At 39.0% G+C, this 17,811-nt stretch overlaps 1 protein-coding gene across 1 annotated transcript in view; it reads left to right on the plus strand.

The window, feature by feature from the left end:
- MYO3B (myosin IIIB) overlaps positions 1-17,811 on the plus strand; it is a 636,303-nt gene that overhangs the window by 19,454 nt on the left and 599,038 nt on the right. The window contains exons 5-6 of the mRNA XM_036744020.1: positions 165-264; positions 3,752-3,828. Of these exons, the coding sequence (XP_036599915.1) occupies positions 165-264; positions 3,752-3,828 (177 nt within the window). The remainder of the gene's footprint in view (positions 1-164; positions 265-3,751; positions 3,829-17,811) is intronic.

The raw sequence follows: 17,811 nt of genomic DNA on the forward strand, positions 1-17,811 counted from the left end.
GTCTCCCGAGTGATTCCCCAGACAAATATTTATTTAGTCCAAGTGCAGATTGTCCTCATTAGACTTTTTTTTTTAATGGCAAGGTATTTGTTTTCAAATAAGAGCTCTAGCTTTTTTTTTTCCTGCTTTGGTGACTGCTGTGATGGTGATGCTTTGACATACAGGGTCTTCAGCACTTGCACAACAACCGGATTATCCACCGGGATGTCAAGGGAAACAACATTCTTCTGACAACAGAAGGAGGAGTTAAGCTCGTTGACTTTGGTAATGACTGTTTCCCATTTGTTTTCTTGACTGTCTCTGTTTAGCCAGAGGCTGCAATTTGTTGTGATCTGACTGGGGGCCTTGCTGCAGCACCACAAGCTGTGAGGGGCTTTTCCAGTTGGAAACATGGATCCATGGGCTGCACAGTGGAGGGGGAGCAGATGGAACACCCTAGGAGATGCTGTCACAGCATCTATTTGGGGGTTTTAAAACATTTCCTATTAACAATAAAAATGTTACCAAAAAAACCCTTTTAGTAAAAAAAGAAATTGTTGGTATTCTAGTAAGAGCACTCTGTGTCTGAGGGCAATCGCCTTTAATTTGATTTTTGACGTTCCTTCTTTTGCATATGAAAAGAAAAAGCCGTTTGGTCCCTCAAATGACTTTTGCTCGCTTCAGGCACATTTACTCCCAGTGAGCAGAAGGTAAAATGGTCCTGTGGGTCTGAGAGCTAACTTCCATTTAAATTGTGATTATTGCTGTTGCGTGTGAGGTTGGTTAAACTGGAAACATTAGTATGGAGTGGAAATGGTGAGAGGGAATATACAGTGATATTATATATTCCCACAGATTTTTTCAGCATCTCCTCTGGAAATACCATTTATAGGGATAGGCTAACAGGCCCTAGAAACAGCATGGTGTAGTGGAGAGAGTACTGTACTTGAAGTCAATAAAATCTGTGTTCAGATCCTGCCTCCGACATATCAGTGTATTTCTATTTACTTCAGAAGATTCCATAGGACTTATCTACTAAGTACCAGATGAGTTGTGATCTTTGGTGGAGAAAGTTCCCACACCTGGAGTTCTCCATGGTAATCACATATTATTCATGCAATCATATATGCCATCTGATTATTTTTGTTGTTTATATTTTATTATTGTTGTTTTTCGGTCGATTAGCCATGTCTGACTCTTCGTGACCCCGTTTGGGGTTTTCTTGGTAAAGATACTGGAGTGATTTGCCATTTCCTTCTCCAGCTCATTTTGCAAGATGAGGAAACTGAGGCAAACAGGGTTAAGCGACTTGCCCAGGGTCACATAGCTAGTGTCTGATTGAACTCAGGTTCTCTTGGCTCCAGGACCAGTACTCTATCCACTATGTAACCTAGCTGCCCCAAAGGTTGGTTATATTTCAAATAGAAAAAAAAAACTAACCGATTACTAAGCAACCCCAGTAATCCACTAGTTAAAAAAAAAAAGAAGGAAAATACAGTACTTTTATCTTTATATATTTATTTACAAATGTCAAATACAAAACCAAAATGAAGATTTGCAGCTGTTAGGATATTTGCCTAGAAGTATTAGTCATTTTAATGATAGAAAGGGAGCAAGGAGAATGAGATCCCTAAATGAGTTAAATGAATAATGTGTGTAAAAAAAAATTCATTTGAAAATACATTGTGAAACTGGTTGTGGCTGCTTTAGTTTACTTTTTTTATTTGCTAGTAGGAGAATAGGAGAGAATAGAAGGCAGCGTTAAGCAATCACAGCCCAGACTGGTGCGGATCCCATGACATCGAGCCCAGAGTCAGAACTAGGGTTGGATGATTGGAGTTTTGCTCCAGGCCACCAAATTTAGGGAATATGGGAGTCCCTTGTAGTCCTTTAGCAGAATAGAAACAACTAAGCTGGGCATTGAGTTAGTAAGGATGATTCAGACAAATGGGAAACCATTAGACAAGAGCTCCCAGGGACCTCTCTAGCAAAGGATTAATCTTGATGTCTCAGGGGTTTCCCCTAAACCTCCTCCCACATGAGGAAATACTTCAGGCCCCTTTCTCTGGATGAGATTTTTGGTACTTGTCTTGTGCAGGAAAAGCCCTAATTATGTGTCTGCTGAAGCCACTTGGCAAAGTGATCTCTCCTAGGCTGCAAGCACAGTCGTCACTCACAGGTCCAGTCCCACTACTATCGTCAGGGGAGCTTTGACTTGATGTTTCCTACCTGGGCTGGTTTGCTCCTCCTTAGTCAGCATCTGCCTTTCCCCCTCATCTCACACCAGCATACCGTATTGGTGCTGGCCTTGAGGCACACCCCTAATTGGCTTATTTAGCCCAACCAGGGGGAGCAGTGGATAGAGCTTGGGGCCTACGGTCAAGAAGATCTGAGTTCAAATCTAGCTTCAGACGCTTGCTAGCTGAGTGACCCTGGGCAAGTCACTTAATTCCTGTTTGCCTCAGTTTCTTCATCTGCAAAGTGGGGGTAATAATAGCAACCACCTTCCAAGGTCATTGTGAGGAACAAATGAGACAGTGTTTGTAAAGCTCTTGGCACAATGCCTTCACATAGCAAGCCCGTAGAAGCATTAGCCATCATTACTATTATTGTTGTAATTATTATTATCCTTAGCCTCCCCACCAGCAGGGATCAGGGATTATAGGCATTCCCACCATTCTCTGTTTTTCCTTCACTTCTAAAGCGGTGCTTCCCCTCCCCCACATTAAAACTTTTGATTGAATTGACCTGAGTTGTTTTACCTGGTTATTCACCAACCAATATTTGCTGGATTGACCATTCATACAAGTTGGGTATGCAGGTAGGGAAAAGTCATATTAAGAGCTCGTGGTACCCTATTGACTCCTAAGAGTGTTCCTGATTTCCCTGACTCTAATGGAAGGCAACCAGAACTTGATCAGGTCTACGTGTGAGCTGGAATAATCCCAAAATTTCCTGGCTCTGCTGGGGAATAATGGCTTCCTTGTTAAAGTCTTGATCAGATCAGTGTTCATTTGAAATGAAGTGCTTATGGAATTAAGTTGTTAGGATAAAGGATGCAAATGAGACGGTACTCCGCAAGCATCAATCAACTTTATATAAGCAACCCGACTTTACTACATAAGCATCCTTTTCTGAAGGCAAACATCTGCCTTCCACATGTTGGGATGTACCAAATGGAATTGTTTCAGCAAAGGTGAAACCTCTATGTTTGGTTCTTAGTAAGGTCAGAGATTTAGCATTAGAAAGAGAAAACCAAGACTCAGAAGTCCTATGATTTGCTCAAGGTCACTCGAGTAGAAAGGGGAAGTTTGGAGCCCCTACCCCCTTTAGAAAATTCATAGTTCCTAGGAGTCACTTGGTTAATGCTTTTTCATCAAAAATAGACTTGATTGGTGGGAGTTTGTATGTAAAAAGGGTTCCATGACATAAAAAAAGTTTAAGAACCCTGATCCAGTCTAGTATCCTCATTTTGATTCATTTGTTTATTTATTCAGTAACCTCATTTTATAGATGAGGAAGCTGAATCTCAGAGGGGACACATAGCTTGCCCAACATCACACAGAACATAAAGTGCAGAACTTTTCCCACTGTACCTCACCGCTCTGCCCCATTTATGAAAATGAAGACAATCCTACGATAGGCCATACTACCAGTTTGCAGTCATGTTCATGGCAAAAACACGCTCCCCTCTAGTGAATTAACTAAAACCGAACACCGTGAGACAACATCACCGGCTCACTTCCATTTTCCATCACTTATTTTATTTCAGGTGTTTCAGCTCAGCTAACCAGCACACGTCTACGAAGAAACACTTCAGTTGGCACACCCTTTTGGATGGCTCCTGAGGTAAGCGTTGTGTGTCTAGACTCTATGTCACTGGGTGTTTCTGCAAGCTAGCGCAGCGTTTCAGTGGTATATTCTTCTGTAAAGTGTCAAGGGAGTAACATGGGAAGAAGAAAATTGGTTGTTGTTGTTGCTGGTTTTTTTTTTTCCTAGCTGTACAGTGATAGTCCCAGAAGTGGTTGTTGTTGCTTACTGTCATTGCTTAGTCAAGCATGGTTAGATAGCGGTTTGTCTGGGAAAAGTGCGGCATAGTGAAAACCCTGTTTGATTTGAAGTCTGAGGGCCTGGGTTTAAATTCTATTTTTTATACTTACTATGTGTGTGTGACCTTGGGAAAATCAGTTAACCCACTTGGCCTTAGTTTCTTCATTTGTAAAATAAAGGGGTTTGACGAGATGGTCTCTAAGGTCCATTCCAAATCTAGATCTATGATCTTGGAGTTTTAGTGCATTACAAACTTGATATGAGTTGGTGAAGCAATGTGGTATCTGAAAAAGCAAATGTAATCTTGGGCTGAATTAAGAGTGTGTTAGTTTAGACAGTTGATTAACGTTTATTTTTGTTCAGTTGTTTTTCAGTTGGGTCTGACTCTTTGTGAACCTATTTGGGATTATCTTAGCAAAGGTACTGGAGTGGTTTGCCATTTCCTTCTCCAGTTCCTTTTACAGATGAGGAAACTGAGGCAAACAGGATTGAGTGACTTGCCCAGGGTCATGAAGCTTATAAGTGTGTCTGAGGCCTAATTTGAACTCAGGAAGATGAGTCTTCCTGACTCCATACCCAGCACTCTGCCTACTCCACCACCTAGATTCCCCAGCATTTAATAAATATTCACTATGTGCCAGAATCCATGCTAAGTTCTAGGGATACAAATAAAGGCAAAAAATAGATCCTGTTCTCAAAGAGACAGCATGTAAACAAATATGTGCAAAGAAGCTATATACAGGATGCATTCAAAATAATCAGCAGAAGGAAGTCTCTAGAATTAAAGGGGATTGGAAAAAACTTCCTGTAGAAGGAAAGATTTTAGCTGGGACTTGAAGGAACAGGAAACCCAAGAGGAGGGTCATGGCTTCCAGGAATGGGGAGGTGATCATTTTACTATTTTCAGCTAAGTGGCAAAGTGGATAGTGTCAGGCCTGGAGCCAGGAAGATTCCTCTTCCTGAGTTCACATCAGGCTTCAGACACTTACTAGGTGTGTGACCCTAGGTAAGTCACTTAACCCTGTTTGCCTGAGTTCCTTCATCTGTTAAATGAACTAGAAAAGGAAATGGTGAACCACTCTAGTATCTCTGCCAAGAAAACTCCCAACGGGGTCATGAAGAGTCAAACACAACTGAATGACAATAAAAATTTTACTCTTTTTGGCCTTTGTTAGATCATATCTGGAGTATTGTTTCAATTTATTTACCACAATTGAGGAAGGATTTTGATAAACTAAAAGGCCTTGAGCCCATGTTGTATGAGGATCAGTCGGAAGAACTGAAGATGTTAAGTATGGAAAAGAGATGATTCAAGAGTTAATGGTAGCTGTCATTAAATTTGTGAAGGGTTACCAGATGGAAAAGAGAAGAGACTTGCTCAGTTTGGCCCCAGAAAGTGGAACCAGGAGCAAATTTAAGATTGTTAGCAGGAAAAGCGTTCTAATAGAGAGGTCCAGAAGCGGAATGGACGGACCCAGGCACTCACTGGATGTCTTCAGGCAGAATCCGGATTAACACTTGTCCGTTTGTTTATAGTGGGGATTCCCATTGGATGTAGATTACATTAGAAGGCTAAAGGTCCTGTCTCACTCTAAAATTCTGGGATTTTGTTCTGTGCTACCTGGCACACAATCACTCCTTGTGGGCTCTGCTGTGGTGGTGGTTTTTATTACTATTATTTTGACAAGACGAAGGCCTGGGCCTAATTCAGTCCCGATGCCATTGAAAACCAGTTACAGGACCTACTGTGAAATGACGCATGTGGTGGTTTGGGAAGTCTTCCAGTTAGATAATAGCATGCTCTGAAGCAAGAATATTTCGTTGAATGAACATTTAATTTGTGCAATATCCTGTGCCATAAACAAGACTGTGCCTCCGGGATTATACAAACTGGCCTCTTTAATGAGAGGGCTGAAGTGTGGAAGATGTGCCAAAGGGATTAGGAGGGATTTGGAGGCAGTGAGGAAAGGGCTCTTCCTTCCTCTGGTTTAGGACTAGCAGGTTCCTGTGTTAGTTCTTGATTGGTCTCTTCTTTAAGGAGAGCGTAATTGAGGTCACTGAACTCTTCTCCACAGTGGAACAGCAGCATGCTGTGGAAGGTCTTGTTCACATCACAAGGAGCAGCAAGATGGTGGCCTCAGGATCAGCAAGTGTAATTAAAAGAAACCTACCCTGAGTTTTGCACATTTCCAAAAGGTGTTTGGGATAGGAAGACAAAAAAAATTTTTTTTTTCACCTTTCCAACTGTAGCTGGGTTGAACAAAATAAGTACAGTGTTTCTTTAGGGGGTAGTTTCGTGGTCTAATAGTGAGCTTTTAATATCCAGATTCCCTGGAACTGGTTCAGATCTCAGCAGGGTCAAGTCAACTCTCCGTCCTGCTGAGGTGGATAAATTGAGTAGAGGCAGTTTACTGTGCGGGAGTCCCTTGGATGAGCCTTTGAAAAAACTGACTGGCTGACTACTCTCCAAGCAGGCGCCAGAGATTCCATCAAGCAGACATTGAGATCTGCTCCGTGACCCTTCCTGCAATCCCTGGGATTTAGCTAAAACCCCAGGACTACCAAGCATCATTTCATTGCTAGTGTTTATTGTCCAAATGAAGACTATATTTAGCTAATACAATGACGGAAGCCTACGTCCAGTATTCTTCTTTTTGGATCATCCGCAATAACAAATTAAGATGTTAGACATTAAATATTTAATTGGTAATAATCAGATTGAGGGTATTAATTGTAGAGTAGTGAGAAGAATACTAGGTTTGCAGTCAGAAGATCTGAGTTGGAATCTCGGCTCTGACACTTGTTAGCTATATGACCATGGTCAAGGCACTTTATACCTCTGGGCCTCTGTTTCCTCATTTTAAAAATGAAGGGAGGAGGTGGAAGGGTAGATTCTTCTTAGTTGAAAAAAATATAAATTAAAAAAAAAGAAAAGAAAGGGGTTGGACAGGATGATGGTCTCAACTAATTCTGAAATCTTGATGCTATATTAATATTCTCTCCAACTAATGGACAATAGGAGGGTGAAAGTTCATATGGTAATTTTACTAAGTTCTCACTTTTGAGTAAAAGTATATTTGATTACAGGCAGCTAGGTGGTGCACTGGATAGAGCTCTGGGCCCAAGTCAGGAAGACTCATCTTCCTGAGTCCAAATACGGCTTCAGACTCCAGCTGTGTGACCCTAGGCAAGTCACTTAACCCTGTTTGCCTCAGTTTCCTCGTCCATCAAATGAGCTGGAGAAGGAAACGGTAAACTACTCCAGTGTCTTTGCCAAGAAAACCCCAAATGGGGTCATGAAGAGTTGGACATGACTGAAAATGACTAAACAACAAAATATTTGAATAAGGACTGTTTGCTAGAATACTACAATCACACAACTACTAAAAGCAACACCAAATATCAGTTGATATGTATGTATATATATATATATATATATATATATATATATATATATATATATTTTAAGGAGGACATTATTACTACCATTGGTTACTAATCATTGAGCCTATATTTTTTGGAGAGATTTCAATATAATCTTAATTATTTCTTTTACTACTTTGACTTTCCTTCTTATTTCGAAAGCATCAGCAACTGAAATATCTAATTTAAAACATGCTGCTGCGCAAACTAAGTAGCTAAATGATGTGACCCTCCTCAGATTAAATACTGAGTAGCTGTCAAGGAGCACAGTTCTTCCAGACAGTGCAAAGTAGCAACATAAATTAACTGTCTCTTCAACACTGCCCATTCATTCTCACTAGCTTCCCGATTGAAGCTACTAAATGTTGTAGAATAGAAACTGTCAGTCAAGCAGAACAGTAGAAGAAATATGATAAGACAAGACTAAGTGGAAACTCTATACATAGAATTGTCATAGGAGTCTCAGATGGTCTTGTGCTATCTGGACTTTTGGGAGGGAGAAGAGAACAAGAGATATTATGGTTGTGGTTTGTCCTTTGTTCTTGAAGAGGACCATGCCATCAGGAAGGCGATGCCATGACTAGCAAGTGAATTGGATTTAAGTGAGGCAGGGCTGTGCGAAGTCACCAGCCTCACTATCTCCTCCAGAGCCATCTGGTCCAGTGGCAAGACATAGATCAGGATGACTGGAGATGGCCTCGAACAAGATACAGAAAAGATGAAAAATAACCATAAAGGGGAAAGAACTAGCGGCTCAGGGGAATGGGAAAGGTCAGAGATGCCAGCAGGAAGATTAACAAGCATAACAAAGGAAAGTTTTCAGTGATGGTACAAATGGAAAGACTAGCTAATGTCTCTCAGTCAGGGTAGGAAGAGAAGGCCTGAGAGAGAGAAAGGCTTTGTCAGAGCCCAAGAGGACAGAGTGGAAGCTTCCCATTTTCAGACTGCACCAGGGGTTGGCATCGCCTCCATAGGCTACCCATACCTAGGTGTGCCTATCCGCTCATCCCCTCTCATTTTATAGATGAAGAAACAAAGGCCCAGAGAGTCAAATATGGAAAATAAAGACTGGTTTTAATTGTAGTCGTTTACACTTGTATAGTGTTTTAAGGTCTGCATGGAATGATTTCCTCACAGCTCTGTGAGACGGGTAGTACAATTATTCTTATCACCATTTTACGGATGAGGAAACTGAGACTATGAGTGGGGAAGTTAACTTCCTTAGTGCCACTCAGCTAATAAGTGTGAACAGACTAGACGAATCCTCAGGTCCACGCCAGCAGAAAATTCTATGACCCTGTGATTCCTCACATTTTAATGAAGCAATTACTCAGACTCTAAATAGCTGGTAAAAGTGGGTGATGGTTTGGAGAATTTACCATTTACCATTGATGTATTATCACCCGGGAGCCAGCTATTTCAGAAAAGGCAGAGTTCAGTCAGATGTTTTGTTCCAGGTCACACAGCCTACACAGGTGGTACACTTGGGACTAAAGACTGCTTCTCCTTACTTCCATAGTTAGTAAGTGTCCAAGGCAGGATTCAAACCCAGAAACCTGATTCCTAGGATGGTACCTTTCCTGTGACATCATGCTATAGTCAGTTTAGAAGGCAGCAAGGCATAGCAGGTAGGAAACTGGAACATGCTACTATGTGTCAGGCACTGAGCTAAGCACTTTACAAACATCTCATTTGATTGTCACAATAACCCAGAACTCCCTTTTACAGTTGAGGAAACTGAGGCAGAGGTTAAGTGACTTGACTAGGGTCACACTGCTGGTATTTGTATGAGGCAGGATTTGAAGGTAGGTCTTCGTGACTCTGAGTCCAGTGTTTTATCCACTGCCTCACCCACCTGCCTGACACCAGCTGTGTGACTCTCAGCTAATAACCTCTTGTAGCCTCTGTGTTCTTATGAGAGGGCTAGGATTCAATGGCTTTTAAGGTCCCTTCTCACTTTAAAATTGATGATCGATGATTGTATGAAACAACAGAATCGGGATTGAAACCCAGGTCTCGGTGACGTCAGGTGCTGAACTCTTTCCACTACATATCACTGCCCTTTTGTGTCGTCAGTTATATACAAGTGAACAGTCCAAAAGCATGCAGATTAAAGTTCAGCTTTGTCCCATTTAAGAGATAGTTGGCTTCACTTTTTAGTTCCACTCTAGGTCAATGAGGCCTCCGTTCCTCTTATCGCTTCCATGTATGATGTCACTATTCACATCCTTAGGCTTACTCTTTTGGTCATCTCTCTCTTGCCTCTTACTTCTTCAGTTACCAAGTTTCTGACCATTCTATCTCCTCAACACATGTCCCTTCTTCTCTATTCACAAGGGCTCCCATCACCATCTACATGGACTATTGCGATAGTCTCCGAACAGGTCTTCTGGCTTCCATGAACTATTTGCTTTAAATCCATTCTTGGGACTGTGGGCAGGAACTTCTTTTTTCTCATAGACTTAGTAATGCCAGTGATGGGCATGAAGTCTTCCATGTTCTCCTTTGTAAACTTACCTCAGTAAACAGTGTAGTTAACATTCATTAAGCCCTTAACAGGTGCATTGCATATCTATACCAAGATAGATATGAGCCTGTTCTCAAGGATCTGACAGTATAATGGGAAGCAGCACAACAACCCAAATAACTGGGATACAAAGAATAGTAAGATAAGTCAAAGGAGAGCTCTAGGCAAAATGTTACAAGAAATTTGAGGAGGGAGAAATACTTTTCATTAGGAAGGACTATATAGAAAGGTTAAAGGAGGAGGTGGCAACTAAGTTGGCCCTTGGAGGAAAGAGAATTAAATGGATTATTTGTAGGGGTGAAGGAATCAATTCCAGACAAGTTCAAAATTTTTTTGCCTGGCATTCAAGGCTGCTCACAGTCTGGCACCATTGTTCTTTTTCAACCTTATCTCAATCAATAAGCATTTATTATGCACCAACTTGGAGCCAGATACTTGGATCCAAAAAATGGAACCAAACCCACTTTCAGGAAGTTGATATTGTATCCGGGGAGACAACATGTAGATTTAGAGGCATATACAGGAAAAAACCTCTATGTCTGTATATATCTATTTATCTAAATATATATATATATATACACACACATACATATGTACATATATACACATACATGTATACATATACATATGGAAATGTATATATATACATACATATATAATGTGCGTATAAATATATACACACACATAATAAATACAAAGTATTTTGGGAAGGAGGGCCCTAGCAGTTGGGAGAATCAGGAAAGGTTTCATGTAGAACAGGGGTTCTTTAAACCAGGGTCTGATGGGATCTGTGGAAAGATTTCAGTGGGTCCATGAAATTGGATGGGAAAAAAGGTAACATCGTTATTTCAACATAATTGTTTGATTTTTTGGGTAATCTTATATATTTAAAAAAACCCAGCATTCTGGGAAGATATCCATAGATTTCACCAGGCTGCTAAAGGGGTCTAGGACACAAAAAAAGACTAAGAATCTTAGGCTTGAACTGTGGCCTGAAGGAAGAGAAGGATTCTGTGAGGCAGTGGAGAAGAAAGAGAGCATGCCAAGTATGGAGACAGAAAATGGAATGTAGTGTATGAAGAATAGAAGGAAGCCCATTATGTACCCTAAGACCTAGCTACGCAACACCACTCTCTGTCCCTCAGAAGTGTCATGCGCTCTGCTGCTTCCTTTGTCCATGATGCTCTCTCTCTGTTCTTCCCCTCAACATCTTATGCTCTATCCTCTTTTTAAAACTCATCTCAAATGTCACTCCTTCCAGGAAGCCTTTTTTGATTCCCCTAGTGGATAATTTTTCTCTTGGTCCTTATATGTGATTTTGTTTTGCAACTCTCTCATGAACTTCTAATGTAATTTTGCATATTGTTTCTTATTTTCCTGGAAAACACTAAACTTTACAATACCAGTGGCTCCGTCTTATCTAAAGCTATATCCCCCCAGTGCCTTACACAGTATTCTAGGGGGTATGATGAATAAAGTACTAGGTCTGGAGTCAGGAAGACCTGCTTTTTAATCTGGTCTGAGACACTAGATGGGAGATCTTAGGCAAATCACTTAGCTTCTATTTGCCTCAGTTTCCTTGATTGTAAAAATGGAGATAGTAATAGTTCCCACTTTCCAGGGTTGTTGTCAGGATAGCATGAGTTAATGTTTGGAAAACATTTAGTACAGTACCTGGCACATAGTAGGTGCTATATAAAAATGTTTTTAATATCATCTCTGCACACAGTGTTTGACAAGCGTTTGTTGAATTAGCATTTTTAATTTGAATTTGATCCTTACAATAACTCAGTAAGGTAGTCATGGTAGATGTTATTATCCCTGTTTTATTGATCCAGATAAGGTAAGGGCTAGGGTTTAGACTGGAATCCACATCTCCTTCTTCATTTTGAGCTCTTTCTACTACTTCACGTAGAAAATATATGTGAACTATAGGAGTAAAGAATCTCAGGAAGAAGAAGCAACAAAGCAGAGCATAGTAGAAGGAGCAATGCATTTGGAGTCAGAATAACTGGGTTCAAATCCTGGCTTTGCCACTTACCAGCTGTGAGCAAATAACCCTGGACAAATCACTTAAATTTTCTGGTCATTAGAGTAGACAACCTCTAAAAGACGGCTCTTAGCTCTACGGTCCTACTACAGTAATCAGTTTACCTCTTTGTCATTTTATTCATCTATATGTAAAATTAGGGAGGCTGGACAGAGGTGATTGCTGAGGTCCTTTATAGAATCTGGTGATTCTTAGATTTTAGGAAATGGCAAATATTTCAGGGAAATATTGTGAAATAGGAATGGGAAGAACTATTTAATAAACAGCACCCAGAAGGGAAACACCATCTGTGATTTTAAAAATGAATTCACTCTTAAATCCCACCAGCACATGAGAGATACCCAATCTCCAAGGATCCAGTTCACACTATATTTTGTTAAAAACAGCCAAAGGTCTGTTTCTGTATTGGAAACAGGCCTGGGAATACAGTAAACATTTGTTTCTTTTTAGAAAAAATATTTTTTCTTCCATCTGCTCAGTGTTGCAAAGGAGAGCTAATCAGTGGTGCAGAGAAACAAATCTGGTGTGATAGATCTGCAAATGGGTCTCCCGCAGCCTGGCAAAGAGTCTTGGCTATGGTACAGTTGCCGTAGCAACTCGTTTAAACCAGAACAGAAACATAGCACACTTTTAGCAACTATCATGTGACTATTAATTATGCCATCAGCTGACTTAATGGCCCTATAATAGCAGCATTTCTTTTGGCATTGTCAGGAAATGGGATGACAGATGAGATCAGTGAAAGTACTTTGAAAACTGTCCAGGGCCTTTGAGTTACACAGATTGTACAGATGCTGGATTATCTTTAGCAGTTTTTTGACTGATGGTCAAGATCTATTCTTAAGCTTTTTGGTATCAGAATCCCTTTACACTCTTAAAAAATTATTGAATTCAAACCCCGCCCCCCTCCCCCCAAGAACTTTTGTTTATATGGGTTATATCTATCAATATTTATTCTATTAGAAATTAAAATGTCTTAGCATTTTTATGAAACTAGTTTTGACCTTGTGGACCCTCTGAAAGATTCTTGAGAAACCCTAGGTCTGGACCACACTCTGAGAACCACCAATCTAGACCAAGGGCTTTAGCTGTCCAAACCATGTCATTTAATAGTAACCTACTTCATGGTAGTCATCAGAGGGAACCAACTTAAAAAACAAATGAAACAAAGTTAAACAAGGTATCCAAAAATAAAATGCTATATTCTAATCATTTAAAAAAATTGTTAATTTTTTTATAAAGTTATTAGAGGGAATTCCAAGTGGGGAGCCAAGATGACAGAGTAGAGAAGCACTCATTTGAGTTCTCTCAACATTCTCCTCCAAGCAATTTTGATATAACAACTCAAATTGAATTCTGCAGTGGCAGAGCCAACATGGGGTCAGAGGGAGATATTCTTTGGGCCCAAGACAACGTAGGAGGTAGGAAAGAGAAATCTGTGATATGGAGGTGGAGACTGGGCCAGAGCCCACAAGGATGAACAGCAGTGGTGGGCCTTGTTGGTGGAGACAGCAGCAGTAGCAGCTTTGAGAGTTCTCAAGCCAGAGACAGTAAGGGAACCTGGCAACTAGTCAGAAAGGTATTACAGAAGACCCCTGAGCTAGACCTGGATGTAGGACCAGACTCTGGCAAATCTATTGCCTATACCCACTTATGGATCATAGTTCAAGGGCAGAGAGGAACACTTTTGGTCAAGAGGAAGTGAGAGTACTAAGGAACATTATCACTTCTGCACCCAAAGGATTAGGAACCCTGAGGAACAGCATCACTTCTGGTCCCAAGGGATCAGGCATCCTGCAGAACAATATCATTTCTAGTCCCAAAGAAGCAGAGGCCCTGAGAAGCATTAGTGATTGCAAACCAAGGGATCAGGGGCCCTTCCTGGATAAGAACCAGAGTGCAGACCAGGAGAACAATGGCCAACATCTCTCCAGATCATATCATCTTGGAAGCATTGGAAACATCCAGACTCCCAAACTAGCTTTGAAGATAGCAGTATGAAAAAGCCTAAAGCTTTATATAGTACTTCTCTCTCCTCCCTACTCCCCAATCTGGGAAGAGAGCCCACCTTTAACATATAGTTCAAAATCAAGAAGTAGGATAGAAAAATGAGCAAACAAAAATAGAACATGAACATAAAAAGGTACTGTAGTGACCAGGAAGATCAACGCACAAACTCAGAAGAAGAAAATAAAGTCAAAACAACTATAAGCAAAGTTTCAAAAGAAAAAAATGTGAATTTGACACAAGCCCAATAAGAATTTCTGGAAGAGCTAGAAAATTATTTTAAAAATTAAATGAGAGATAGAAGAAAAATTAAGTAAAGAAATGAAAGCAAAGGAAGAAAATTATTAAAAGACAATTAACAACTTGGTAAAAGGCACCAAAAATACTGATAAAAATAACACCTTAAAAAACAGAATTGGCCAAATGGAAAAAGAGGTACAAAAGCTCACTAAAGAAAATTATTCCTTAAAAATTAGAATTGGGCAAGTAGAAGCCAGTAACTTTAAGAAACATCAATAAGTAATCAGAGTCAAAACAATGAAAAAACAGAAGAAAATGTAACCTTATTGGAAAAATGACTGACCTGGAAAATAGACTGTGGAGAGATAATTTAAGAATTATTGAACTACCTGAAAGCCATGATGAAAGAAAGGGTCTAGACATCATATTTCAAAAAAAAATTGAGGAAAACTACCCTGATATGCTAGAATCAGAGGGTAAAATAGAAATTGAAAGAATTCACAGATCACCACTTGGCAGAGGTCCCAAAATGAAAACCCCCAGAAATATTATGGCCAAATTCCAGAGCTCCCAGGTCAGAGTAAATACTTCAAGTAGCCAGAGAGAAACTATTCCAGTACTGTGATCACATAAGTCAAGATCACACAAGATTTAGCAGCTACTACATTAAAGGAATGGGAGGCTTCAAATATGATATTCTGGAAAGCAAAAGATCTGGGATTACAACCTAGAATAACCTACCCGGCAAAACTGAATATAATCCTTCATGGGAAAAAATAGATATTTAATGAAAGACAGCACTTTCAAGATTTCTTGATGAAAAGACCAGAGCTGAATAGAAAATTTGATTTTAAATACAAGACTCAAGAGAATCATAAAAAAGTAAACATGAAAGAGAAATCATAAGGGACTTGATAAGGCTAAACTATTTATCTTCTATATGGGAAGATTCTACATGTAACTTCTAAGAACTTTATCATCATTAGGGCAGTAAGAAGAATTCTACATAAAAAGAGGGGGCAGGAATGGGTTGATTATGCTGGGATGATATAAAAACAATTAGATGAGAAAGAGAGATGACCTGGGAGAAGGGGGAAAGGAGAGGAAGAATGGGGAAAATCACCTCATATAAAAGAGGCATGCAAGAGTCATTGTTTTATAGTGGAGGGGGAAAAGGCAGGGTAATAGCAGACAATGCTTGTATCTCATTCACATCTAAATTGGTTCGGGAAAAAAGTGTGTGTGTATACACACACACACACACACACACACACACTCAATTGCAATAGAAATCTATCTTACCCAACGGGGAAGTAGGAAGGGAAGGGGATAAGGGAAAGGTGAAGGTAATAAAAAGGATGACAGATAAAAGTAGGCAGTGGTCAGAACAGGAAAAAAAAAACGTTAGAGGAGGGATAGGATAAAAAGAGAGAAGGATAAACAGCAGAAAATAGGATGGAAAAAATGCACAATTAGTGATCATAACTGTGAATGGGGTGAACTCACCCATAAAACAGAAGCAGATAGCAGAATGGATTAGACATCAGAATCCAACAATACGTTGTTTGCAAGAAATACACTGGAAACAGTGAGAGACACATAGAGTTAAAATAAGGGGCTGAAGCAGAATCTGTTATGCGTTAGCCAAAGAAAAAAAAAGGCAGGAGTAGCAATCATGATCTCAGACAAAGCAAAAGCAAAAATAGATCTAATTAATAGGGATGAGCAAGGAAACTCCATCTTGCTAAAAGGCACCATAGATAATGAAATAATATCAATAATAAGACTGTCTGCATGAAATGACATAGTATCCAGATTCTTAAAGGAAAAGTTAAATGAATTGCAGGAGAAAATAGACAGGGAAACTATACTTGTGGGGATCTCTACTTTTCCCTCTCAGAACTAGATAATTCTCCATAAAATAAATAAGAAAGAAGTCAAGGAAATGAATAGAATCTTAGAAAAGTTAGCTATGACAAACCTTTGGAGAAAACTGAATGGGAATAGAAAGGAGTATGCCCTTTTCCCCTCTGCAATGGCATCTTCACAAAAAATTGACCATGTATTAGGGCATAAAAACCTCACAACCAAATGTGGAAAAACACAAATATTAAATGCATCCTTTTCAGACCATAATGCAATTAAATTACATTTAATAAAGGGCCATGGAAGCATAGATAAAAAATTAATTTGAAATTAAATAATCTAATCCTAAAGAATGAGTGGGTCAAAGAACAAATCATAGAAAAAAATCAGGAATTTTATTAAAGAAAATGACAACAATAAGATAACATTTTAAAATTTGTGGGATGCAGCCAAAGCAGTGCTTAGGGAACATTTTATACCTCTAAATGTATACATCAATAAAAGATAGAAAGAGCAGATCAGTGAATTGGGCATGCAACTAAAAAAACTAAAGTACAAATTTAAAATCCCCAATTAACATCAGCATAGAAATCCTGAAAATCAGAGGAGAGATCAATAAAATTGAAAGTAAAAAACTACTGAACTAATAAACAAAACTAGTAGCAGGTTTTATTTTTTTTTAAAAATCCCCAACAAAATAGAGAAACCATTGATTAATTTAATTTAAAAAAAACAAATTACTAGTATTAAAAATGAAAAGAATGAATTCACCATCAATCAAGATGAAATTAAAGCAATTATTAGGAATTATTTTGCTCAATTGTATGTTAGTAAAATTGACAATCTAAGTGAAATGGATGAATATATACAAAAATATAAACTGCCCAGATTAACAGAAGAGGAAATAGAATATTTAAATAACTCTGTCTTAGGAAAATAATTTGGAAAAGCTGTAAATGAGCTCCCTAATGAAAAATCTCTAGAACCAGATGGATTTGCAAGTAAATTTTACCAAACATTTAAGAAACAATTAATTCCAAAATGATACAGACTATTTGAAAAAATAGGTAAAAAGGAGTCCTACCAAATTCCTTTTATGATATAAATATGGTTTTGATACCTAGACCAGGGAAAGCAAAAACAGACAAACTATAGACCAATTTCCTTAATGGATATTAATGCAAAAAGTTTAAATAAAAATATTAGCAAGGAGATTGTAGCAATAAATAAAAGATCATACACTATGATCAGGTGGAATTCATGCCAGGAATACAGGGCTGGTCCAATATTAGGAAAACCATCAGCATCATTGACCATGTCTATAACAAAAACAACAAAAATCATATGATTACATCAACAGATGCAGAAAAAGCCATTGGCAAAGTATAACACCCATTCCTTTTAAAAACACTAGAAAGCATAGGAGTATTTCTTAAAATGATAAGTAGTGTCTATCTAAAACGAATAGCAAGTATTATCTGTAATGGGGAAAAACTGGAAGCCTTCCCAATAAGATCAGGGGTGAAGCAAGGATTTCCATGATCACCACTCCTATTCAATATTATACTAGGAATGCTAGCTATAGCAATTACACATGAAAAAGAAATTAAAGGAATAAAAATAGGCAATGAGGAAATAAAATAATCATTCTTTGCAGATGAAACAATTA

This window comes from Trichosurus vulpecula, chromosome 2, assembly GCF_011100635.1.
Source record: "Trichosurus vulpecula isolate mTriVul1 chromosome 2, mTriVul1.pri, whole genome shotgun sequence".
Taxonomy (NCBI): Eukaryota; Metazoa; Chordata; class Mammalia; order Diprotodontia; family Phalangeridae; genus Trichosurus; species Trichosurus vulpecula.